This window comes from Ammospiza caudacuta, chromosome 20 (genome assembly GCF_027887145.1).
Source record: "Ammospiza caudacuta isolate bAmmCau1 chromosome 20, bAmmCau1.pri, whole genome shotgun sequence".
Taxonomy (NCBI): Eukaryota; Metazoa; Chordata; class Aves; order Passeriformes; family Passerellidae; genus Ammospiza; species Ammospiza caudacuta.
In genome coordinates, this window is record NC_080612.1 from 8,856,947 (window position 1) to 8,884,283 (window position 27,337).

Consider the following 27,337-nt stretch of genomic DNA (forward strand, 5'->3'; position numbering starts at 1 on the left):
TTTTACTTTCAGTCATGTGATGCAATGTTCTAAGTTCAGTACAGAAGAGTCTGTTGGGCTGTGCCACAGCCAAAAGACAACCTACAGCAATTTTGAACGTGGAAAGACATAGCAACCTTTGGGATTATTGCTTAGCAACTGCAAACACACAGAGGAGTAAAACTCACAGCCCAGCTCCACAGCAGGTCTGAGAAATCCCTAATTCATTTCAAGATTTTTAATGGTTGATGGGCATATATGAAATCCCTGTTGATTTGCAAAGCCACTTTGAATGCAGGAGGAATAAGATCTATTTTGATACCTGCTCCAAAGGTAAGAAAAACAGTTCTTCAAAGCTTCAGAAAGCAAAGGAGAAAATGTTTCTAAATTTTAATTGTATTGAAAAGATCATGTATGAAAAGTGTATTGGGCTTTTTGTGGTGAGATAAATATGCTCTATGAAACACATGAGGGAAAGGCAAAATTATTTCTGAGCAATAGAATGTCAAAGAGATTGAACTTTGTTTTTGAAAGGACTTTTATAACTCAAACATCTAGAAAATATTTACCTGAACAAACTTTAGTAATTCCTGGCTTTATCCCACCCATCAAAATTCTCTAACAGAATAACAATGAAGCCATAAGAATATTGTTTATGAGCACATTTGGGTTTTCTACAGGAAACATTGAGATAATCTTTTTGTACCTGCAGGGATTCCAGCAAGAATATTTTTCTTACAGGAAAGGAGCCAGGGAAGTGGCATCCTACTAAATAATGGAAAGCTTATCTTGCCTTCAGCTTGAACAAAGGCTTACAGGAAACTTTATATCACACTTCAAATTTCCTGAGTGTTTCTGGAGCTTTCCTCTCTGCTCCATGCTCGCTGTTATTTGGGCTCCAGTTGGGAATGCCACAGGCCCTGAGAGCTCCCAATATTATTGTAAAACCATAGACTTGTAGAATCAGTAAGTTTGGAAAAGACCTCCAAGATCATTGAATCCAACATTTGACCAAACACCACATTGCCAATGTGACCATAGCCCTGAGTGCCACATCCAGTTGTTTCCTGAGCACTCCCAGGGATGGCTCCATCCCTTCCATTGCCTGACCACCCTTTCAGTGGAGAAATTCTTCCTTATGGGCCAAATTCTCAGCTAATGAAAATCACTGAAGGTTATGAGCCAATGGAGTCTTATCCATTGTGTGTCTCTGTAATCCTCCACAAATGCCAAGTTTCATGACCTGATTGTAGCATTCCTTTGTTGTTTATTTTTTTTTTTTGTTTGTTTGTTCTTCCATACCCTCTTAGTCTTCTCCATCTGTGCTGCATTAAAGCCCTGGGCACAGTTCTCCATGCTCTGCTTCCATTCCTGGAGTTACGTGGATGCCATGGAATGGAGACAGAACAGTCACACTGCTTGTTTTGTGTTTTGTTTTGGTCAGAGACATGGAGATCTTTCACAAACATTTACTAATCCTCAAAACCATCCTAACAAAAGGTTGAGAGCAGTGTAGAAAACATATTCATCATCTCTGAGAATCAGCCACCTCATAAAGCAGAGTGCAGTTGTCACTTTAACATTGCACAGAAACTGCAGAGGGTTTCATAAAGGATGTTTAAGAAATAACAGAAGTATTTGAAACTACAAGAGCAGTTTATTTTGGCACAACAAAACCAGCTGATTTGGAATGTGACCAGAACATTTGGTTAACACCCTGCTTTGAACCAAGGACTCTGGTTTTACAGCTTGTTGAAAGGAACTCACCTAAGCAAGGAACAATTCCACAGGGTGGACAGGTTTCCCTTTCTACCATTGTAAATCCTTTCCAGCTCATGTCCTTTGGTGGCAAAACCAACCACCAACCTAAAACCTTCTCTGTGGGTCAGGTAGGCAGCTTCAGCCATCCCATCCCCAGCAGGAATGTGCCTTTGGAAAAAATTTACTAGAATCTGCCAACAAGCCCATTGAGAAAACAAACCTAGAAATTTAATGCTGTGATGCATCCCACCCATCCAGGCAGTATTTGTACTCCATCAGTGTTAATGAACCAGAAGGTCAACATATCCATAATTAAATTTGTGTGCCAGGAGGGCTGTAGAGCACATTTATGCATTTCCTGGAAAGCTGAACTGCCTCAGAACAGCTACAAATGCTTAAACAGGAAGAGCAGTGCATATCAAAAGCAGTGCTATTGCTATGGATACTGAAAGGCCTCAGTGAAAAGCACTTTTAAATAAAAACTTGAAGAGGGTAGAGTGGTAACAAGTTCAGAGTGGAGTTTCATCTCTAATTTGGAATGGTTTTAAATTATTTTTAATATAACCCTTCCCTTGCTGTTGTTTAACACCGACCTGGGGATTTTTCATGCTTTGAATCAAGTAGTAGCCAGACTTCTGCTCCATTCTGTGTGGGTTAATCCCATTCCAGATGCAGACAGTTATGCATGGAGATATATAGGGACATTTTTCAAATTGTGAGCAGCTCAGTTTCTTCCTGATATTTCACAGAATGAACATTTTAAGCAGTGAAGTTCTTGAAATTGTAAAGGGATTATTATTTTACAGAGTGATCTACAACATCAACATTATTGTGTGAGCAACTGAATCACAGAATTAATGGTATAGGTTTCTCCTTTCTGTAGAAGCTCTGCTGACCCATGCACCTGTGTCCTTGCTACCTTAACAAAATGTCCTGAGCAAAAAATATTTGCCACAGTCGAAGTTAAGCAGTTTGTGGGACAAGTTCCTCACTGTTCTTCACAGCCTCAGAAAAGCTGAAGCATGTAGAGGAATCTTGCTCCTGGGTATCTGGAATTTTCCATTACTTGCTTCCTTTGTCTCATATCCACTGAATTTCCTGGAGGCAGGGAATGGACCTAAACAGAAATGATGTGCTGGGGGTAAGAGGATTTCACTGGTTGGAACTAGGGGGACAAGTTCCAAGCCCTGTTCACTGATTGGTTTCTGAGTCTCTAAGTGACCTGGAATTAATCATTCCCCTTTTGTGTCTCAGTTTCTTCTGCCCTAAGAAAGGAACACATTAATTTAGTTGCTCTGTCTCCAAGGGCTGTTGTGATACATAATTAATCTTTATAAATCATTTACTGATCTTTGAAGTAAAGGGTCTGTATTTATTTAAGAGTACAAAGCAGCAGTAACAGAATAAAAAAGGAACATAGAAAAAATATTAGTTAATGCCTAACAATAGACTCTATTCCTGTGTCACCTGTTAGGGCACTGCTGCATCTTTTGGCATTACATAACAGCTCCTTTTTTTCTGTGTCACAGTGATTGAGGTATGGCTGCTCAGCCAGAAGAATCAGCCCAGTCTGCAGATCTACAAGCTCCTGAACTTGGACATAAGGATGGGACTGCAACAGAGATGCAAAGCAATCAGGGGGGTCACAAACTGCCACATCCTCATCATTACATTTCCTGGAAAGAGTGTTTTCATGAAAAGGTACAGCAGAGGTGTCTGAGTCTGCAGGAGACAAAGATGAGGTTGGTTCAAACACAAAAGGCAGAAGAGGCAAAGGTGAGGAGGAGAGAACCTGGGGACTGCCTGGCCAGAGACTGGTACAATGAGGAGGAGAAGACACTCGACACTCGCCTCTATTTGCTCGACAACCTCCTCCCTACATTAATCCCAGGAGCAGAAAACTTGTTAACGGCAGTGGAAAGAAACCATGTGCTTGTATCAGACCAAGACCCAACCAGATTTAAGCCCACTAATTATCTTGCAGAATACCTGATGAGGCACAACCCTCAGTACAGTGCTCCTACAAAACCAGGCCCATACCTGAGAGAAATGGAGGCGGTCTCGGAGGAGCTCAAATCTTTGAGGCAAGGTTCAACATCACAGAGGTGAGAGCACTGACAGGGTGGCTGGGCACAAGGCCACAGCTGGTGTCTTGGTCTCTGTTTTAGTCCCTGTGGCCTGGCTGGCAGAATCTTGAGCAAAACACACCTTGTGGAGTGCAGTGCCAGAAATTTATTTGTCTCATAAAAACTTGAGAGGCAGGACAAATACCAGAACATGGCACACAAAATGAAACACTAGTTATTCCTGTTTAAGGCAATATTCTGCCCTTCACAAGGATGTCATTGCTCCTTAGACTCTACCTTAATAACACATGAGCAATGCAAACTGCTTCCAAACTGGTCTAGCTTAGTGACAGCAGCTCTTTGGGACAGGTGTTAGTATGAAAGATCTGGAGACTCTTCAGATAGTTTCTTCTCTAGTCTTCCAAACTTAATAAAAACATAACCTTTTTTTCCTCCTTCAGGATGATTTCTCTTGACTAAGCCAACAATATTGTCCTGACACATTGTAGAAACTCCTTCACCCAGGATTTTTATTTAGGCTTTCCTTTCATATTCTGTTTTTCCTTTTAAAGTAGAAACAGTTTTGTATTTTGTTCTGTTGCTTATTTCTGGGCTGTTTGCTTTAGTATAATACTTAATGAATGTTGGAATGGGGTTCCACGGCACCTTACAAAATGCTACGGTTAAAATGTAAGAGCATTAGTTGAACAATAATTTATTTTCATTTCTCTGTTCAGGAATATATAGATGTGAACTTTTCAGTTCACAGAAGATCCAGAGGTGATTGTGATTAATGTTAAAATTACTCATTCACTACTAGATCACTTTATTCTGTATCTGTGTTTGCAGAATAATGACTTCTGTTTGAATGACTCTCTATTTGCATAAATAGTGCATACACCTTGAAAATTGGTTTCAATATCAGGAATTAGGGAAGTAAAATGTTGACATGTCTTATGCAAAAACACTAAATGAAGATAATTAAAGTTCCCAGTATTATAATGCTTAAAAGGATATGTTAAGTCTCTCTATCTGAGCTTCTGTCTCCACATTTCCATTAAACATACTGCTGCACTTTGTAGGAACATGCCTGATGTGAATACAACAAAGCAGTGTGAGAAGTGAATTTCATACAGTCACTGATAAAAGAATTTCAGTTTCATTTTCTATTTTTTAAATGTTGGTCCAGTATAACAAATGAGCTGAGGAAACATGTCTTTCAGTGAGTTTTCACTCAAGCACAGGCTGTTCTGGGGGGTGTTTAGGATGTCAGCCTTGCCAGACTTTTGCTTTGGGAACAGTTTTATCATTCCTGTTGTTTCACAGAGGGACACCTGGATATCTCTCTTTTATTTTGAAAAAGTAATTGAACTAAAATGTATAAAATTTCCTGGGGTTTTGGATTGGGCTTTTGTTGAATACAAAGTGTTGGCTACCCATGACCTGTTATCTTGACCTTGGCTGTTAAGCCCATCTTTACATTTGGAGACAGGTTCTGCATTTGTAGCTCTCAGAACTGAGTCAAAGGAAGTGACTGTCAAGACTTACAGAAATAAATATCTCCATAGACAGAATTGCCAGGGGGGTTCTGTAATCATGGCTGTAGCAGGTTTTGCATATCCACTGGTAGTAGTACCATGGGATTTGCATTCACAGCAGCTCAGGATTTACATATTTGTGATGACTGTATTGTGGGATTTGCATGGGATTCTTAAATCACAGCAACACAGGATTTTAACAGCACAACACAGCAGTGAGACTCCTCATGTGAGTCACTGGATTTAAACAGGCTGGAATTGTTACAAGAGCAATGCCAGTCTGTTCTTAACACCTTTCACATAAGCAGCAGAAAGGTGAGGAATGAAATTCTGGCCCAATTGAAGGTCCTGGGAGCCTCGGCATTACCTTCAGGCAAGGCAGGATTCATCACAGGTTCCCATCTAACACTTTTCTATCCTCAGTGAGCCCTCTTGGACTTCCTCCAGTTTCTCCTTAGCTGCCACCTGACTGGGAGTCAAGGCAGGAAAGAGAACAGATGGGAGAAATTCCTTATGCACATGGACTGATACCTGAAACAGAGCCTTTGTCCAGGGATGGGAGTCCTTCAGGCTGAGTCACCCAGCCCTGTGTGGGAGGCAGGCAGCTCTCTTCCTGAGGAAACATGTTTGGTTCTGCAGGGAGAAGTCACCTCGCTGCCATCTCATCTTTTCTGGAAATGTCTGATCCAAAATGAGCTCACTTTGCAATGGGTGGTGCCTGGTACTGTTACCCCTGTTTTGCCATTATTGTCTGGGGGACACCAGGCAGAGGATGCAGGTGCCCAGTTTTAGGACCCTAGAAATGAATGCAAAAGTGCAGCCCAGTGCAGGCGCAGCACAGAATGTAACTTGTGCTGGACACTGCCCAAATTAATCACCAGAGCACCTGGGCAGCCCTGAGCACAACCCAGGCTCTGCTTCCACTTTGCAGACAGAGGAGGAGCTACTTCTACAAATGGTCTGGTTTTCTCTTTCTGCTGCATTGGAGAAAAATCTGTTTGTCCACTTAGGTTGGTACCTGCTGCATTCCTTCTCTTCTCCAGCTCTGGGAGGGAGTCAGAAATTGGGAAAATATTTTACCCTCCCCCTGCTATCAAAGTGCCCGAGGCTGAGCTGCCTCAGCAGCACTTGTGCAATGCCCACCATGGATTAAGGAACAAAATGATTCATTAAGAAACCTCTGTGATAAATGGCCATGAAGAACAAGGACCTTGTGATAAAACTGACTGTGATCAAAGTGTATTGCTGTGACATGTAAAACAGGTCTTTATGTCCATTAAAGAAAATATTGATGGGTTGTAATTTGTAGGATGACCCCAGAGGAAAGGAAAAGGGCAGGGAGAGGATCAGCCCATTTCACAGCATGTGACACAAAGGGGGAAGAAGGGAGCAGGAATCCTTAGCTAAAATGTAGTTTTTGGAGTTGTCAGGTACAAAAGAGGAGCAATTCCCCCTTCTCTGAATAGCTACAGAGGGTGTGAAGGCCATGAAGATGAGCAGCTGCCTCAGTGCAGAGAGATTCCAGCAGCCTCCATGAACAGGAGCTGTTCTCTCCATATGAACTGATCATCTGGCTTTAAGCATTTTGACCTTCCTAAAGGGTTTTTTCCCCATTTCATAAATTAACAAAGTCGAAATCAAAGCAGATGAGTTCAAGATCAATTTTATTCACTTCTTTTGTTGTGTGAAATGGAGGATTGGGAAAAAACATGGCTGGGTGTTTAGAGAAGCAAAGAAAACAGAAGTAGGAAGAAAGGGAGCTGACTGGCAGTGCAAACCTGCAAAATTCATGTGTTGAAAATGATGGAGAGGCTGAGGTATTATCCCTGTCCTGAGGCAGTGAGGGCTCTATTGTGTGAGGCTGCTTCAGAAATTTTATTGAACATTGTTCTTTGCCAGTGAAGTGCTTGTGTGAAAAGGTACTTGAGTTTGGAGACAAAGAAGTCTGATGCAATTTTGTTGGTAAATCAAGTGTAGCAAAATTATGCACCTGTCTCCCTGCTAGAATTGAAAGGAACTTGAAGGGCATCTACACAATAAATGATGAATGTCATTATAAATGTGAAGGTAAAATGTGTCACTGTTGAAATGACACAAAACTAGGAGAGCTGCACAGATGATTTTCCATTAAATGTCTTCCACATAGACAGGAATTTCAGCAAAGAGTTGCTTCCTTTTGTTTTGTTCTTTAGGGTAGGCTTAATCACTCTTAAGTATGCCTGTGATGGTCTCTTTCTAATCCATGTTCCCATGTCCTACAGGCTGGTCCAGATGAGGGCTGAGGCAAAGAAGATGTATGAGGAAAGGGAGGAGGTGGAAAGACAGAAGGCTGAGGAGACAACAAGGAGAAAGGAGGTGTTGGCAGCTCTGTTGAAGGAGTGGACAGTGGATGCCCATGAAAGAATCCCAGCAGCCCTGGTAACTGGGGGAGATCCTGTTCTGGATGTTGCAGACAGGATGAAAAGGACATTTGTGCTAGTGCCCTGTGCCCAGGCATGGCAGCATGGGGCACAAGCATGGGTGATGACTCTGCCACCACAGGGTCAGGGGACAGGGCATTGTTCACAAATCTTACCTATGTGTAAGACCCATGACTGGCCCATATATCTGATTATTCTGGGTGATTTATTTTAGTAATTGTCTACTGTTGTCTGCATGACACAGGCTATTACCTTGATTTTTAGGTTCAGAGTGCCTTGAGGTTTTTTCCAGATGTCACTGATTCTATTCCTGAAGATATGAGAAAAGGCAAGTTTTCAATGTGTCTTCCTTAGTTTTATTGCTGTGATCTGAATTCTGATGTGAACAGTGAGCAAACAGCAAATGAATTTGATAACAGAGAAAGAATCTCCAAGGGCAGTTACATCAGGATGTCAAATCTTCAGATAGATTGGAAAGAGACTGAACCACCATGTAATTCATTAATATGATCTTGAAAATTATGGGAAAATGTTTAAAAAATCTTTCAGGGAGATAGAAAGACCAGATGCAGACCTTCTCCACTTACATCCCTTAGCAGCCACACATTGCCATTTGCTTGTTGCTCTTTTTAAGAGTCACTGTACCAACCTCCTCCTTTTTGAGTTTGTCTCATGAGAGGTCCTGGAAATACTGGCATACTGGGAGATATGGAACAAAGGTGGGATCCACAAACTGACAGTGTTGTTACCTGTGATGGTTTCAGGGGAGTTGCTGAGGTTTACCTCATGCTCCACCCAATAGCTCATCTCATCAAGCCCTTCCCTTGGCCAGTCCCTGGCATCCAGTGACACCCAGCCCAGGGCCTCTGTACCAGAGCACTCAGCTCAGAAAGATTTCCATAATTCCTGTCCACTTTACACAGCTCACACCTGACCTCCCCAGATGATGATAATTGAATAGAACCAGAAAACTTAAGTGGTAACAGGAGCCTGCTGCCAGCCCTTTACACTGAGGGCCTGTAATGATCATCAGTGATAACAAATGTGTCTTTGCTGATTTGGGATGATAAACAGGACACTGCAGAGTGTTTCTGTTGCTGCTGGAGTCACCTCTGCCTGGAGCTCACCCTGTCTGTATTACAGAATTGTTCCTCTGAGTAATCATCCAATGTTGGTAGGATGTTGTGCGGCTGCCAAACAAAGCCCCTGTGATCCTGCTGTGGAGCTGTGGTTCCCCAGTGCAAACAGACCCTGGGACATGAGATTGAGAAGGAATTTCCTGCCCAGATATTTGCTCTCCAGATGCTGGGGGTGCTCTCTGTACTATTTCTCTAATAGGCTCCATTTCTTAATTTATTTTACTTAATAGCATTCAATGTACATTAACAGAACATTGCAGTCTGTTTTATAGTTCAATAAAGATAATGTACAGTTTAGGAACATATCAACCAACAAGAGATAAATGCATTCTATAATGAATTTTCTCATTATTACTGATATATTTAGAAGAAAGAACAGAAAAATAATGCCAACAGAAATAGCATGTCTGTTCTCAAAGAACTTATTCAGAAACCTATATAGATGTTTGATGTCTCTTCTCAGTTCCATTATAGCAACCCAGAAGCTGACCAAAACATACTTTTGAATATCATCATCAGTTAAAATATTCCCATATTCTTGAGAAAATTACTATGATTTTCAGATTCTTCTCTTGCAAAGCAGAATCCATGTCTTCAGAGTTCTAAGGCAGTTTTATCTGTTTGTTAAATCAAAAATCATTTCCACCCTCACATAATTAGTTGTAAGTACTGTTGCAATTTGCACCAACTTATGTCAAGAATAAATATGACTCTACAGTTTGAATAGCTAAATGGAGATTCTCAGCAAGAGAAATGCAAGCAGATTTAGATGCTCTGTATACAGTCAGATGGTTCAGCTACTGTGGGATAACCTCAAATAAATGTCATCCAACATGAGAAGAAAAATAATGTAACAGCACATCCTGCAAAATATGTGTACAATATGCAAAATCACAACTGTTGCTTTCTAAACCAATATCCCTTCATTTTTTTACCAGCAACCCATGACAGGAAGATGAAAATCTTGAACACATTGGAAAAACCAGTATATCTAGATAAGTTCACAAAGGTGAGAAATGAAATAAGAGCATTTGGTTCAGAATGTGGCACTTATCACAAAGTGTCAGCATTTCCTTGGGGACAGCCTAGAGGAGTAAGTGAAGGGCTTCCCTTCTCCAGCATCCCAGGTAACTGGCTGTATCTGGACATTTCACATTCCATCTCCATCCTCTGCTCTCACCACACTTCCATTCTGGCCAGCTGGAGGGAACTGCTTTGCTTTCCTCAGAGCTGCAGCCTTGCTGCTCTTTGGGAAGTGACTCCTGGAGCAGTGGTTTTTAGGACACCCCTCCCCATCCCTTTCTAAAATGTCAAAGCCCTGAATCACTTGGGAATTCAGACTCACAGGAGGTTTGGTGTCCCACTACAACCATTAGCCTGGGGTAATTAGTAACATCCTCACATATTGTTATTTCTGACTAAGTTCCATTAACCGGGATGAACCAAGTCATGAAGAGCTGGGATGAGAAGCCTTGTCCTGAACTATCACTGGTCTGAGCCATAACCAAACTGCAACAAGTCTCATAAATATTCATGAAGCATAACCAAGTAGTTTTAATCTCAAAACTGTCATTGGGAAACACCAGAAGTGTGGTTTCAACTCATCAAAATCATAAATGTAGTTGGAAGTTTCACCCCATTACTCTGCTGTTCCTCAAGCTGAAAACAACCAAATTGTTTCAAACTCTCTTTATTGAAAGCTGTCCAGGCCAAGGCTTTGCCAGCAATTTTTACCTGAAACAGAGCTGGATTTCATGGCTGGGTAATGAAACCTGTAAAAAGGGGTGTTTAGAATAGGAATAATGGCAGACCCTCATTGCAGCAGTGCTAGTGGGTACTGTTGTAATAATTAAAACCAGAGTATAAAGCAGCTGTGCAGAGACTAATTCCAAGCAACCATGTGTGATTTTTTTGTGCCTTCTTCCCTCTCAGGAGACTCACATGTTTGGTATTTTGCACAGAGATGCTTTTTTATGGTAACTTGTTGAAGGTTTTTTTAAGCATGAAATGAGATATTTTTGAATTTAACCTCAGAATTATTGCATCTAATTAAGAAGACTATTGTGGATAATGAGAGCCCAGAGAATTGCTTTTGTCACTGCAATGAAGCATCAGTCCATAACCCCTATGGTACATATATATAATCACTGAATGAATTCATGCTCCATTAGCATTAGAAAACTGTTTAAAATGTACTTTGTGTACTCTTTATTTTAACTCAATTAAAGATATGACAACAGAGATCAGAAGCACGAAATACATGGATTGTCAGGCTGTGTGATTTGCCAGGAATGTTCTCTCAGAACATATTCTCTGATTCTTTTTCCAGTCTGGTTTTAATTGAATCAATTGATGAGGCTTTCATCACTTCCCTTGGGGACTGTTCCATCATCAGGACAGGGCTGCTTCTAATCCTCAACTACAATTTACCTTTGTTCACCCCTTTCCATCACCCACCAAACCCAGAAAGAGATGATCTTCCTCCACGCTGGTCACAGCCCTTTCCCATGTGGAAAGCATTGCTTTTAATGGACCTTAAAATTAAAAAGCACTTTTTTTTTCTTTCTTGAATTTAGTGCAGCTTTGGGTTACTTAAAGGCTGTTAGAAACTCAGTAGAGAGACCTCACACATCATTGTTTTTCAGGTTTGGAGGTTTTTTTCAGAAATGCAGAACTGTGGCTGTTGTATTCTTATATCCTTTGTGACAACCTCGTGGGGTCTTTTATATGAAAAGCATTTAAATCCCAAGGACCAGCCCTTAATGGTTTATTTCACAAGCTTTGTGCTCTAACACACAGAAGCCCCAGCAGTCTGGCACAAAGCTATTGACACCAAGGGAAATGCTCACATTGTCTTTGCAGGGTCAGAGTCAGGCTTTAAAGGTGAGATTATTTTCCACGATTGTATGAGGCTTTCTCCATTTCTAGTGAGATCAGCAGGAACAAGAACAGATCCATTGTTTTTGATGATAATGTGGTCACAAACTATACCAAGGACTCTGTGTAGCAAGAAGGAGGCGTGCCAGCTTTCTTTGGAGAGGTGTCAAAATCTCTCGGTTAATAACAAATTAATGTATGTTAATTATGTGTACAGTAATTTACACATCAGCCAAGCAAGGCTTAAGCCTGTGATGGTGCCCACATGGTGCTTGTAAACAGTGTCCTGTGAAGCTGTTAGACAGTATTAGTGCAGGAGCCTTTGGATGTGTCATCAAGGTGACATTCAGAATAACAAACTGCTTGTCCAACCTACCTGACCCCAACAGCCTCACCTTTAAGGTTCCTCTGTCACAGGGCTCTGGGTTCTAATAACCCCAAGAAGCTGGTGGATACTCATAGCCCCAGATGTGCCATCTCCTCTCCAATCTACATCCTTTTTTATGCTGAAATGAAGAAAAAACCCACATTGCATTGGGAGCTCTTCTTTCCTACCAGCCATCCCTCAGGCCATTGCTTTTTTTCTGTTCTTCCTCTCTTCTCCACTTGTCCCATATATTTGGAAATTACACAATATAGACATGAATAATAATAACACATATTAATATTTCAGCTGGTTATTGCCTGTGTGGCATTTCAACAAGCCCAAGATATTTTAGCACTTATGTCAGGTATCCATACTCTCAAAATGGGATAATGGGAAACATTCTGTGCTTTGGAAATTCCTCCTTTTAACTGTATGAGCTCCCTGTTAGTGTGGCTGGCTCAAGAAACCTACTGTAATAATTCAGCCCAGGCTCTGGGATTGTGGTTTGTTCTGATGGCCATTATTATTTATGTCATGCACACCACATTTTTAGAACCATATTGCTTTTGCTCATAAAAGCCACATGGCTATAAATCCAAAGTGTTAAGGTGTCTCCAAGGCTGGAACATAAAATCAATCTCAAGTCAGGAATATTCCCAGTGTCAGAGAACTTGGGTGACAGCAGGCTCATTTTCAAAAGGATCTTCCATTTTTTTTATTGTATCCAACTGCTTCTCTAAACACTGAAATTGTAGGCAATGCTCCTTTTGTGGCATTTGAGAGTTGAGTGTCACTCCTGCAGAAATGTAATGGCTCAAAATGCCTCCTTGGGGGTGAAGTCAAGAATACTAAATGCTGCAGAAAACCATGGAGAACTTAAATCCTCCACAAGAAAATTGAGCTTAAGCCACAACTTTTCATAGGAAGGATCTGATCCAGCATCTCTGCTTGAGCTTGATAAGTGGTCTCTGGACCAGGAAAGGAACTGATCAGCATACATTTCTGCAGTGTGCCAGGCTTGTTTGGAGAATATTGTTTCTTCTGAAGGGGAGAATGAAGTAGGCACCAAGTCTGTGTTGTGTTGGCAGATTAAATTACAAATTCCCAAATATTTGATTGCACATAATAGATTTTTAGGAGTTCAACTAAAGGTGAAAATACTTGAAGAAAGATAACCATGTCCACTGCTGCTTTCTCTCTATAGCTTATCTTTTCCTATGCTGAACATGTTTCAAGTGCCAAGTTCCAAGAAATTGTGGAATATCTCCATAAGTGTGCTGAGGACTTCCGAGAAGCAACAAGACTTGACGCACGGAGGCAATTTTTTATTGATCTCTTCCGAGTTTGTGATCGTGGCAAGGTAGGCAAAGCAGCTCAGCCTAATTTCAATGTGGGCATGTTCCCAGTTTGGTATTTCTCTGGGTCACTGCTTGCTTTTTCTTTTCCTCAGCTCTAGATCCTCTCTTTGTGCTTACTCAGCAGTATTTTAGAGAACAATAGCTGCTGCACTGTTGTTAAATTCATAGTTCTTAGACACAGAAACATCCAACAGCCTATTAACTGATGGCTAATTAGAAACTGAATTAGTTAAATTGATGACTTGGGACTGAAGTTTGGTGATTCTGGAGAAAAAATTAACCATGGCCTTTAATTCTAAAAAATTACCTGCTTCCACAGCACATTCAGAATATTTGAGTGCTAATTTATCTATTCAGCCACATTTCAGCAAAACTAATCTGATGTAGATTGACTTTAACAAATGTGCACATTACTTCAATAATTACATATATTGCATTAATTATGTTGCATTACTTTGTAGATCAGAAGGGCTTCTATCAATAAATCTCATAGTTAAAATTTAAAATGCAAAATAATCCACCTTTACAGCCTCTCTGAGAACAGTACTGTGAACTTCAGCCACAGTTTATGGACAGGAAATTAAAATACAGTAAGTCAGTTACAGAGCTGGAACTGAAACTCAAAAGCCATAATTTGGTTTTCAGCAGCTTTAGACTCTATCTATCATCCTCTCAGTGCACCTGCACCTCCATTAAAAAGCAAACAAAAAAAGTGCTAGACTCATTAGAAAACCAGTAAATAGTAAGAACTGAAGAATCAATGGCATAAACTATTGCTAAAAACTTGGGCTTCATCCAAAAAGTGTGGTACTTGTTATGAGTACCCTCAGTTTGGCAGTTGCTGGCTCCTACAGAGCAAGCAGTTGCCCTAACCTCAGTTTTCTCCCCAACATAAATTTTATATTCCACCCAGCACTCCTCCAGCTATGCTTGCAGAGCCTACCCAGAGTGAGCTGTGCTCTACAATGTCATGCTAATAATGTCATTACTGCCAAGAGAAAGGAATTACAGGGCTCATTTCAACACCAATAGTGTGTTGTAGAGAATAGCAGGCAAGCTGCTGTTTCAGGGATGAGAGAAGAAATGTGTCTGCTTCCCAGCTAGGAGACATTTGACTTTCCTAAGGCTCTGTCAAGAAGGGCTGGGATGGATCCTCCTGCCTACAAGGATATAGAAACCTGAGTCCTGGCTTTGCCATGGATTTCCAAAGGATCCCTTCTTTCCTTTCATGTTTTAAAGTGACTTTCTTCCTATTATTTCTGTGGCAGTAATCACCATCTCCATGCTGCTAATCCCAGTGGAATCTCAGGGGCAAAGAGCCAAAAACACTGACACAACAGGAGTGAGCAGCTATCAGCAATGACGCCACTGCTGCCGAAAAAAACCTGATCAGAGCACAGAGCTGTGGTTTCCAGGCTCCGAGGTAGCCCTGCCCTGCAAACTGAGTTCACTCAAGTGTCATGTGGGCCACGCAGCTCTTTTAAACCTGGCCTGGTTTCTTTTGTAAAGTTCTACTGTACCCACAGGGGAGATAAAACGCAAAGTAACCCAAGGACTTCTACCACTTGAATGTGATCCATTACCTGTAGAGCCCATTCTGCAAAGCACAGCAAAGCAGTTGTTTCAGTTCCTAATTTCCATTTGTTTGGTAGCAGGCAGTTATTCCAGTCTGCATGGTGAGTGTGGCTGGCTGTCTCAATGAGCTGCAATTAGGGCCAGGGAGCTGAGAAAGCAGTGTTTAAATTACAGTCAAATTAGAAGGTATCCACATGATCATTATTATGATTTCAAATGCATGCATCCAGAAGGATGGCAGCTCACAAGGACAGCCTGGGCTATCCACTGCAGCAGAAAATTCCCAAGACAATCCCAGAACACAGTTGGATCACTGCTATAATACCCCAAAAGGCAACGTCTCTGTGAATTTTTAACTTATTGTCCCTGTGCTCACTTGTATCAGTTTATTTTATAACTCTTCACTAATTTCCAAGGATGTTTTAAACAAGGGATTTTAAAATTAAATTTAATTTAGTCAGAGATTAGTTTTCAAGCCAATGTAGTTTGAGACACCCCTGATTATCTTTCTTGCCATACAGCAACAACAAAGTCTGCTTTCTCATGACCTTTTCTAAATGTCTGTTCTACCCTCTTGCTCACTAACAAGCTCATTGAAGGGTTCAGGATACACACATCACATTTCCAGAAAAACAATCAAATGGTTAAACACTGACCTATCCCTGATTAAATGGCAAGTCTGGTTTAGTCTGTGTTGCCAAAGGAATTACTCACAGGTCACAGAACATTGCTGAAAACAGCTGAGAATCATCACCTGCCAATATCTAGGTGACAAAAAATTAGGTCAACATGTTTCAACTCCCTGGGCACTAAAGCTGCCCCGAGTTTTGGGCAGCTGTACAAACACAGATGGATTTCTCTTGTAGAGAGGAGAGGCTGTACCTGCCCTGCTCACAAGGTGCAGCACGAAGGGCAGGTGGGCAGGAATCTGTCATCAGCCTCCTTAGTCACACACCAAGTGCAAAGAAAAGTCACCTTTTCTACTAAATTTAGGAACTGGGAAGAATAGCACAGCTGGGGAGAGGAGTTGGAAATGGTTTCTTGTTGAAGTGCTCCTCTCTTCTATAGGTGGCTGTACTGTGACATTTTCCTCCCAGGGTAAGTTGTAAGGAAAATGTCCTGAAATAACAGGAACCCCTGCTAAAATGGCAAATCTGTGTAAATTGGAAATGTTTAAATAAGTAAATAAATCCCTATTAATATTTGACAATTTCAGCTATTTTATCTATTTTTTATATTTACCTGTTTTTATATAAAAATAAAATTTTGGGATCTAAAGAACAAAAAATTCTTCAAGAATTTGAGTTATTTAAATCCTTCAATTATATTAATATGACAAAAAGGTAACTGAATCCCAAAACAACATCCTAATTTTCTTTTTAATAGTACTTCATTCATCTATTCCCATTTTAATGAAGTAAAATTATGCATTAGTGCTGCAAAGTTTGGGCAACCAGCAGATGATTGTGATGAGTAACAGCTGAGGAAATTTGAATGGAAAATTAAGTGTGTGTAATGGAAATACTGAATGGAGGATCCAAATATTCCACAGTGATCTGGGAACACCTTTAAAACATTGTGTGTTTGTGCATCTCCTAAATGGATCAGAGCTTGATCTGATATATTCAACTGAAAGACAAATAACAAGAAGAAATGTTTGCACAGGGGTGTGCAAGGTATCTGTATTTTAATGTCAAGATACTGGGAATCAGGACCTACATCTTGTAAGTGTAGGGACAGAATTCTGTGATGTTTGTTGTTCCAAACCCACCCATAGCTGAAATTCAACCCTGACTTCCAGCATTATTTTTACCAGCAGGAATTGAATTACCAGATACTGAAGCACTAAAATTGTACCAGATGGCTTCTTACATTTCAGTTCTGGTCCTTTCTGCAGAACTGGCAAAACCCCTTCCTTGTAGAGGAAGGTGCTGCTGTACCAGCAAATGTGATGTGTTCACTTAGCTCCAGAATTAACTTCACCAGTGGGTGAGATGTGTATCTCTGGGTTGTTTCCATATCCTCTGTTTTTAACTATTGCTGCCAATAATTACAGTTTCAGGTTATAAACAATGCAGTCATCTTGAGCTAATTTCCAGAAAAGAACAGCAAAGTTCTTCCTTTATTTCTTTAGTTTAAGGGCAGGCAAAGTTCACAAGAAATTAAAAGCCTGGTGAAATTTACATTTTGCAGTTTTTAATCTAAGAACAAAATGTGAAAAGGAAATCAATAATTCAGATGGAAAGCTATTCACTACAAATAATGAACTTAAATAAATCTGTTTCCTAATTAACTACTTTATTTCACTAATGGGAGGGAGACTACAAAGGTGACAGGATTTAAATAATGACAATGGGAATACATCATAAAATGGAAAACTTGCAATCATTTAGTTTGCTTTACTTTTTAAACCCCACAATTTCCTGATTGGAAATGACCCATTTCATTGCCTTTTCCTGGGTTTATCATCTGTGTACACTCACCCTGAGCAACAAGGATTTAATAAACTCTGCACCTTCCTCTGCACTGGAACTGCTGATGCCTCTCTCACCTCTCTGGTCAAATGTCTATGAATTTTTAAAGGAAGTTAGGGAGGTTGTCATAACAGCTCAGATTTTTGGACTAATTATGTTTCCAGGCCAATACATCACACTTCAAAGGAGATGAAGGGGCACAAAACCAAACTACAATGTGCAGTCACTAAGGTAACACAGCACAGCCCAGAATAGATGGAAATTCTTCCATGGTACTGTCAGGCAATCAATATCTGTCCTGAGAGTATGAAGTGTTGAAGCTTTGATCTTTACACCAAGAACTCCTCTGGCAGAACAGTTACAATTATCTCACTGTAATTTGTCAAGGACATGGAAAAGGAAGAGCCTGCAAAGTAATATGTGTGGAGAGTTCCAGCTCAGCCCAGAAGAAATTTTTGCCTCTATGAAATAAATGAACTTCTTTGGAATTTGTAGTGATGTTCTGGTAATGGATAATTATCAGCCACGGGTAATTCTTGGCTTATGGTGCCTTTGTAGTGCTGCAAATGTTGATGTAAGTCAAAGAACCACAGGAAAAACCCAATAATTGTAATCTTTTTGTCTAGGTTGGTGTCTTGAATAGAAAAAAAATACTGTCCCTGCTGAGACACTTCTATGACAGAAGGTCCACGAGTCATAAGTTGCAACTCTGGAACCCCAGAGAATGTGAGCACATGGAATGTTTCAGTTGTGGTTAAAACATTGAGAGTCCACACAAAGCTGGATGGTTCAGATATGTTTTATAAGTGTTACCAGATGTGAACAGAGCCCAAAAATGGGACCAAAATGACTTCTATGATCTATACACCAGAATTTGCAAGCACATTTGGCAAACTGTGATGCAATGTTCAGAAATGCTTCAGCATCCAAAAGTTTTCCTTGCTACAAAATTCTGAAGTAATTTTTGGGAAATAGAATTAAAGAAAGACTATTTCTGAAATGATTATTAGAAGTTAATTTTGGGTTTGCACTAAAATACCTCCAGAAAGAAAAAACTGAGGGAATCATCTGCATGAAAGTAAAATATTTTAAAGATATTGGACATTTATTAATTGCTGAGATCAAATGCAAGGTGAATTACATCCCTCCTTCTAAGTGTAGAGAATGATTAAATATTTATTTCAAAGGAAAAGTGGTGTAATTCTTAGCCAGAAGAGTAGATCTCTGCAGGCAAAGACATTATTCTGAAGTTTTGTGTTCCTGAGATGTGTCTTTTGCAGAAGATACTTTCTGGTAGTTTGTATTTACTTGGCATTACCTTTTTTCTTTAAATTTTCTTATGCAATACTAGAGAAGATAAAACAGGTAGACACTATCAGCTTACACATATTTTTTCTGTTTTAGGGCCAATAATTGAGCTGCAAGATATTAATCTTATTGATTTCTGGGGAAGCCTTGATGACCAGGACGTTTGTGAGGAAGTCAGTGTAAGTTTGATCTGGTCTGAAACGGAAATTTCTGAGGCAGAGAATTTAGAATATGAATCTGTAGATGATGATAGGCAAGAGACTGACAGAATGAGCACCAGTGTTACAGAAGGAGCTGTTGAAGAAAAGGACATGAGTGAAACTGAGACTGGAGGAATTTCCAAGGAGGAAAATGAAGCAGCAGAGCCAAGTGTTCCTGAAGCGAGCAAGGAGGGTGAGGAGGCCATTTCAGCAGTGGAGAGCACTGGCCTTGAAGCTGCTGATTTGGATGGAGAACCTGGATCTGGAAAAGCAGAGGAAGCCATCCTGGGTAGTGAGCCTGAGACAGAAACAAAACCAGAAGAAGATTATACCTCAGACAGAGAACCTGGATCAGAAGGGCAAGTGAGTCGAGAGGGCAGTGGAGTTACAGGAGCCTCACATGAAGGTACAAGCACAGGAGCCTCAGGAGAGGGAGCTGTGACAGACACAGATGCCACTGATTCCCAACAGGCTATGAAAGAAACCTCTGCAAGCGAGAGCCAGTCTGACCAACAGACAACCTCAGAGTCAAGACTGCATGACCAGGGTAAAGTATTTTCTTTTTTCTGACAGACTTTAATCAGATTCTATGTATATGTTTAGATTGGTTTAACTACAGGGTGTTTTAAATCCATTTCAAAATCATGTGAATGATTTCTGAATAGAGAAGACCATAAGCTTTGCTGTCTTCTCAGCATGGTGTTTTCTGCCAAGGTTTCAGAGCTTATTCCTCTCACAGGAGACAGGTGAGTTACTTTGCTGGTGATCTGTATTCAAGGCCCTGAGCAGACACTTTAATTCAAGTAGGGACATTGTGAAGCAGCAGCATTTTTATAATAAGGAGAAACTTTATGTTCTGTTTCACTCTGTAATATTACCATCGCAAGACAGGAACCTGAGCACATTACATCTAGAAATTACTTAAATAACTTTTAGACTATGACTGCCTATAGGGAGATGAGCTATGAGATCATCTAGCAGGAACCTTTTATTTTAATCTCTCACTGTGTTTCCAAAGGATGATCCTACTTCATTGTCTACAAAGGCCTTTGTTCTAGGAAGGCTGTGATCAGACAACTGTGTTTCAAAGAGGTATTTTCTTAAACATCCTAGAAGGGCCAACCTCCTTGCTAGCACTCTGTGAACACTCTTGTGTCTCAGTGTTTAGAACACTGCAAGAACTGGGCCTGCATTGTCTGAACAACCCAGTGAAAGGTTCTCCATGTAAAGCTGATGGTACAGCCCCCTGGGACCTACAACTTTCTGTGCTAACTTCCAGTGCTCAGCACTACCCTGTCCTTCAGTCAGTCCTTGGGTGTGCATCCTGTCTGTCTGGGACAGCAGTCCCTTTGTCTCAGACAGCCCCCTGCTGAGTAACAGCAATTCCAGCTCACCTGCAGTCAGGGTTTGACCTGGCTGCAGGATGGCATCCATGCCAGACTGGGTCTGCAGAGCTGCTATTAGAGTGGTATAAGCAGATTAAGGCCTTTACTCAGCATGGAGTCAGTCTGTATTCAGCTGTAATTTCCCTGGATAGGAAGTGCAGGATTGAGGGCTGTGTTGATAGCCGCCACGTGGTTGGCTTTAGGGCAGCATTTGGCTTCCTGTGACACACTGTGTTTTCTGCCTTTCAGACTCAGCTTCCAGTGTGGCAGAGATTCAGGACCATCAGGATCCTTGCAGCTTTGCTGCAAGCTGCCTCACCCTGCCACAGTTTGTACAGCTCATGGACAATTTTGTTGGTGAAGACATTTCTCTGCCTACTTTGAAGAGGCTTATTGCATTTATGAAAAGAGAATTCAAACAGACAGCAGAGGAAAAAATTAAACAACGAGAAAAAGTAAATATTGATAAGTTTTGCTGATCTCATGTCCAAACAAAAATCAAGCAAATGCCCACAAACACTTTGCAAAGTCAACTGTTAATCTGGTGCTGGTAGAGCTCTCTATTTGCAGCCTTGCATCCCCTGTTCCTTCAGGAGACCTTTTACCCCTTTGTCTTCATACAGATGCTCCCTCCCTAGCCCTCAGCTCTGGAAGTGATGACAGACTCGTCCTGTTAGAGGTTGTCTGTCTGTCCTAGAGCTGGACTCAGTGAGACAACAGTTGATAGTTAATTGTGAAAGAGCCCAAAACATTCCATTCTGCTTATTCACCTTTATAATAGCCAAGAACCTGATCTCTGACCTACTGCACTGGCGTGTACATGGAAGGTTGTGGATGTTTGGGGAGGATTTTAAAACAAGTGTGTTTGGGTTTGCTATGTGCATGGCTGGATGTGAATGGGCACAGGCTTATTTGGTTTTAAGTTAAAATGTGCTCTTGCCATGTGTTGTAAAAAAAATATTCTCCTTCCTCATGCCCAGCATCAGTGTGCCTCATATCACTTCAGGTCTGTTTTGTGGTGCATTTCTCTAGCTGTGTTTTCCCCAGACATCCTTCTGGTTTCCCTCTGTGCTGCTGACCTAATTTGAATGAGATATTGGATCTGACGGCTCCATAGTCCTCACTGAACACAGCACACACTGCCAGGATTTTGGCCTTTGAGAGAATTCCACTCCAGCCAGTTATCCCTCCATGCTGGGTTTAGAGGACAAATGGTAACATGTGTTTGCTTGGAGCCCACACACTTCAGGGCAGCACCAGTAAAACAACAGCGTGCAGAAATATGAACTGTCACATCTCTGATGTCACTCACAAGACTGTGGTTAGCTCTTGCTGGGGAGACATTTGTGTTCTGGGAAACTTGCACTTACCTGAGCTGACATCACCTTAAATCCAGCACAGGCTTCATTTGTTCACTGTGAAATAACTCTCTGCAGTGCTGGTCCTACCTGGTAAACTGAACTGTCACCTGTGTTTAGTGTTTTTAAGTTATCTCCCAGGTTTAATGATTCATCTCTTAAGTCTGAGCCCTGTATGTACAGATTTGGCCTGGCCCACAGGAATGATGTGATTAGCACAACCACTGCAGAATTTTGAATTTTTACACTTGTGTAGTGTCCCCATTTGTGTAGTGTCCAGCATCAGTGTCCAGGAGTTACCAAACACTTGTTCCTCTGTTGCAGATTCACCGCTTCTCTCACATGGCCCAAAGGAAACATCTTTTGGAGGCACTGTTTGAAAAGTGGGACAGCAAAGCATGTGGGTCTCTGGACCTGGAAGAGGTGATTACTGTTCTGAGCACATTCAAGGGACACAAGGGAAAAGAGGCCTTGATGGAGGGTAAGGAGAAATCTCTGCTCTGTCAGAACAACACAGGAGGCCTTCAACCATTCAGTGACAGGGCTAATGAGGCTGCTGCAAGCACCAGTTTGGTTTTGCAAGCAGTCACAAGCATACACACTATGAGGTGTAAAATGGGAAGGAACAGTTACCCAGACCTATTTGTTAATGCCTTGCTCCATCCCCTCCTCCTGTGCAAGATTCCCAGGCAGAGAAGTAGTCCAATGGTTTAATGACCTGGAGATGAGTTGAAAAATTATTTCAGCTGCAACATGCAATGTATACATGTGATATGGCAGTGAAAAAGCACACATAAAGCCTGAGGATGTGTTTGCACTTTTAGTCCAGTCCATCTGTGTAATCCAGCTATTTTTAATAGATACATTTTGCTGTGCTTCCAGCAGGAATGTACCTCACAGGAGAGAACAGCTTTCCTTATAGATCTCAAATAGCCTGTAGTTATTCACACTGTCACACAGCTCTTATGAATTACAGAGCAGCTTTGAGTATCACTTCTCTGTTGGTTGTTTCACTGCATAAACTCAGCACATTTGGTCCTTGATAGAAAAGACTTTAGTCCAGCAGAAATGCTGCATGTTCACCTGAACCTGTCTGGCAGCCTTGTGCATATTAACATGTGGGCATAAGGTGCTCTGAAACACTGTATTAGCAATTAAAAACATCTCTGCATGAGTGCTTGGGTGGACAGGTGTGGTTTTTTTATCTCCATGCTCATCTTCATGTTGCTTGTTCTGCTGCAAAGCACTAAAAATGGCTCACTTTGGCAACCACCAAAATCTCTTTGTCCTTTAGCTCACTGAAGGCAGCTGGTGGGGTGGGGAGCACACCAGTATGTCACTGTAAATAATCTCCAGGCTGTCCAGCCAGGAGAAACTGGCAGCTCACTGCTCTCTTGCATTCAAAGCATGCCAGAACATACCATGGAAATATGGAAGGACACAGTCCCTTCCATGAAGGGCTCATAAACTAAAGGACAAATAAATAGAAAGAGAGAATAGCAAAATCAATACCACCTAGCAGCAGCATGAATTATTTCTAGCAGCCTCAACCTAATGTCTCAAGGGTGTGGGACAAGCAGGTTTGGGGGAAGGGTTCACAAATATTGCACTTCTCCTGGATGGAAACACAGAGTAAAAAGTGAGTAAAGTTATTTGATTGTCCTTGCAAGTGAAAAGTGTAACATCGGATATAAAGGGAAAAATAATTCATTATGCTGTGGCTTAGTAGTGGAAGAAGTGATCATACCACATTCAACTTCATGTCTATTTTTTTCTATATCCCTTTCTTCAAAGTGAGGAGAAAGTGGAGGTAAAAATCCAAATGTTTTATATGATCAAAAAAATTCTCCATCCTAGTTCTGTCAGAAAATCAGAAATTAAATTAGAATACTGAATGTTCCTTAGATGATGGGCTGGATAAGACAGCATTAAGCATCAAGGCCCCACCGTAATTGAGGCCAAATTAGTACTTGCTACTTCTTCAGCTAAAATCTGTGATAATGATGACAAAATGGTTTGGATTGGAAGGTACCTGTAAAGATCATCTAGTCCAACACCCTGCCATGAGCAGGGACATCTTCGGGTCCAACAGAATTTGAAAACAGGATGCAGAAAGGATGATGGAAGCATCAGTCAGAGACGGCGTGAACCCCGTTCTCCCGGAGCCAGGCAGCGCCTGCACATTGCTCAGGCTGTGCAAGAGCACCCCCGTGAGCCCAGAGCCGGGCCGGGCAGAGCCTGCCCGCGCTGGGACAGCCCTGACAGACCCGCTGCGGAGCCTAAACCAGGGCTGTGCGGGACTCTTTCTCATAGGAGGGAAGCAGGCATCTAGAGAAAAGGATGCGTCCAGTCTGGAAACTGGAGATTACTGGGCAATGTGCCCACTTCCATGTAGGAAAAGAAGCCTAGAAGGATGGGCTGCATAGACTCCATCCAAAGCCTGTTTAAGTCTTGTTTGTTTCCTATTTTGCAGAACTGATTAATCAACTAAATTTTCCCTCTTATTTTCTTTTTTTTTTTCCTACTAGCAAAGGAAGAGATTTGCTCCCGATACCCACAGCTCAGTAAAGTGGGGAAGATAACCCCAAAGGCATTCCAGATTTTCCTTGAATTAATTGCTTCCAAGTTCACTGGCAATGAGGATGAAACTATGGATAACTTGGTGAGTTTCCTGACCACAAGTGTGGAACAAAGTCACATCAAGAGCTTGCAAAGCTCAGCCAGGAGGAAATGGCTGCAGGATATCCAGAAAGCGGCTGAGACCAGTGGAACAAACATGGAACCAGTGTACAAAGCAGTGATCAAGGCCCTGTACCAGGTAGGTATCCTTGCTCTCCCAGTGCTGAAGGAATCTCAGGGATAATTTTGTCTCACTTATGGAAGAGCTGATTCAGGGCAGATCTGGAAATCCATAGTTGTAGTTTTGGAGCTTCTGAGATGAAACACACCAGAGTCAGTTTGGGAAAAGATGGTTAATTTGTAGTGGAAATAGTTTCATTTTTAGTTTATAGCTGCAACTTTAGATGTTTTTATCAACATTAAAGCCCTCCTCAAAGCCAAACTTCTCTCAGTGTAGCTGAAGTGTTCTTGCAGTATTGTCTAGGTTTGTAAATGTGGCAACTCTGGTACTTGTTTTTTTTTTCTTAAAGAAATCTCCTATTGGAGAAGAAATCCATAAAACATTTTCTTAGGCACAGATTATAGTTAGGGATTATTTTTCTATTTACTCCTTCCATTAGCAACAGGAAAAAGGAAATCAGTTTCCCTTGCCAATCAAAATACTGAGTGTTTGTGCTTGTCACAGAGACACAGCCACGTCATGGGGTTGGTGGCACACAAACTCGGTGACCCAGAGCAGCATCTCAGCAAAAATTAAACAATTGCTAAGTGCATTAATTAAGTGCCAGTGACTAATGTACAGGCTGTAATGGGGAACATTTGGTTGCTAGGACATGGAAGCCCACGGGAATAACAAGACAATCAGTGCATACATTGCCCTTTTGGAGGAGAACCAGCTCTCCCCAGAGCAGGGCCAGGTTCTCCTGCGCTACATGGCCTGCACCGCAGACAATGCTCCCTACATCCTCAACAGAGTACTGCACAGAGAGATGAAAGGAATCAGGTAAGAAAAGCTGCAAATACCTGTTCCTTTTCCTCTAAACTGCTTGGAATGGATGGGGCAGTGTTTGGGATGCTCTGGAAACTGAGGTTGATGGAGTACTCCAGAGAGGAAATCTCCCAAGAGACTGTTGTGGAATGATCCAATATCCTATACATATTCCACATGGTCTGCCTAGAACTGCTCTGTTTGAGATTTCACTCCTTTCCTTGGGGAGATTAGCTCACAGTCTAATAAATCTCATCCTTTAGCAAATGTCTGTGGCATTGGGCCTACATTTTCTTCTTTAAAAATTAATTCCCTTATGCCAATTTATATCCACAGGATATTTTTGAGAACAATGGCTTTCCTTCCCTAGTGTTTATGCTATAAACAGATTTCATGCTTCTTCATTTGTCATTTCCAAAAGCCAGATGTATTTGTCTCTTTAAACATTGCTGCCTCTAACCTATTAAATGTAACTGCTGCTTGCTTCTGTATTCCTTCTCATTCCATTCATTAGCTGATGTTTTTAAAATGTCCTAAAGATGAAAAGTGCCTCTTTATTACCACTGCCTTTGGGATGCAAGTGGTAAATGTGGTGTTGCTGAGTATGGTCAGGGTAGGGAGCTCACACCTTCCTTCTCTGATGCCAGAAAACAGGGAGAGATCAAAGCTGCAGTATTTACTGTTTCACTAAAGGTTTTCTGCTCCTCCTGACAAACCTTGTCATAAATTTATATTTCAGCTTTGCAGCCATTGACCAGGGAAAGCCAATCTATGTTCCAAGAGTTCAGCACCACGGAAACATCCACTTCTGGAGCTCTGATGACCCTGAGGAGGAGAAGAAAGGTTCTCTCCTGGTGCTGCCCCTGCATGATGCTCATTGGAGAGTTTTTGGTATTCTAGGACTTGACACTCTTTGGGACCAGACTCATACATCCATCTTTCTGACCCATGAGATCACTTTCTATGAGGTGGGCACCATCAGAAAGCAGTTTGTTACTCCAGCCTGCAAAAAAATTTGTGAATTTTACATGTTTGTTCTGAGTAAATGTAAGATGTACAACTAAAAACATATCTGTCAGTCCCCTTCTGCAGTATATGGTAAAAGGAGAGTACCTTATCAGTATCCTCCTGATTAGCATCTTATCTGAAATTTATTATGAGGTATCACTTCATCAATAATTTATTTCATCTTCTCCTGACTAGGATGTTAATTGACCTTTTGTGCAAAGTCCAAAGGTAGCAGCTTTTATTTCCTCAAGCTCTCGATCTCATATTTGTGTTCGTTTTTATAAAATGACACAAAACCTTACTTGTGGTGGAATAATTAAAAGTGACAGGTCCCCGGATTTATTTGGAATGCTCTTTGGGATCAGCCTCACTGCGGATGCATCATCTGGGCAGCAGGGAGCGCAGCAAGCCAACCTTAGCGGCCCATTTGGCTATTTCCACTAAAAATCAGCTCTGTCTGGTTAAGGACTCGGCCGTGACTGGGTACTGAGCACTTCAGGGCATCCTTTGATAAGGGACATTTCACAGTCACTTTTCCACTTTACAAATTCTGACTAAAGCAATTTCTTACAACATGAACATTTCCCCAGCTTTTTTCTCCAAAATTGTGTGAAATTGTCTGGCTCACTTGGAGGATTCTGCTTTCACAGGGAGTTTGCCATGCATTCAGCAAAGCCTACCACCACATCTGCATGAGGGAACATGTCCTCCAAGTGGCTGTCACTGCTCTGGACTGGCTGTATCCCAGGACACCCAGCATCCACGCTGTCACAATCTATCTGGTGGAACCTGGCACAGACAAGGTACTGCAGAGAAAAGCTCTGGAATCATCAGGGGCTCAAAGGCTGCTTTAGAGAGGAAATGCCATCTCCACCTGCCTGTGTTTTTCCAGTGGTTTTATCATTAAAGCTGAAACC

General features: G+C 41.4%; 1 protein-coding gene across 1 annotated transcript in view; it reads left to right on the plus strand.

Moving 5' to 3' along the window:
* Positions 1-222: 222 nt before the first annotated feature.
* EFCAB5 (EF-hand calcium binding domain 5) overlaps positions 223-27,337 on the plus strand; it is a 31,945-nt gene continuing 4,830 nt past the window's right edge. The window contains exons 1-14 of the mRNA XM_058817941.1: positions 223-312; positions 3,270-3,845; positions 7,606-7,762; positions 8,029-8,092; positions 9,842-9,912; positions 13,352-13,507; positions 18,181-18,280; positions 18,959-19,609; positions 20,697-20,902; positions 22,130-22,286; positions 24,334-24,623; positions 25,255-25,427; positions 26,152-26,380; positions 27,071-27,223. Of these exons, the coding sequence (XP_058673924.1) occupies positions 3,280-3,845; positions 7,606-7,762; positions 8,029-8,092; positions 9,842-9,912; positions 13,352-13,507; positions 18,181-18,280; positions 18,959-19,609; positions 20,697-20,902; positions 22,130-22,286; positions 24,334-24,623; positions 25,255-25,427; positions 26,152-26,380; positions 27,071-27,223 (2,973 nt within the window). The 5' untranslated portion in view covers positions 223-312; positions 3,270-3,279. The remainder of the gene's footprint in view (positions 313-3,269; positions 3,846-7,605; positions 7,763-8,028; positions 8,093-9,841; positions 9,913-13,351; positions 13,508-18,180; positions 18,281-18,958; positions 19,610-20,696; positions 20,903-22,129; positions 22,287-24,333; positions 24,624-25,254; positions 25,428-26,151; positions 26,381-27,070; positions 27,224-27,337) is intronic.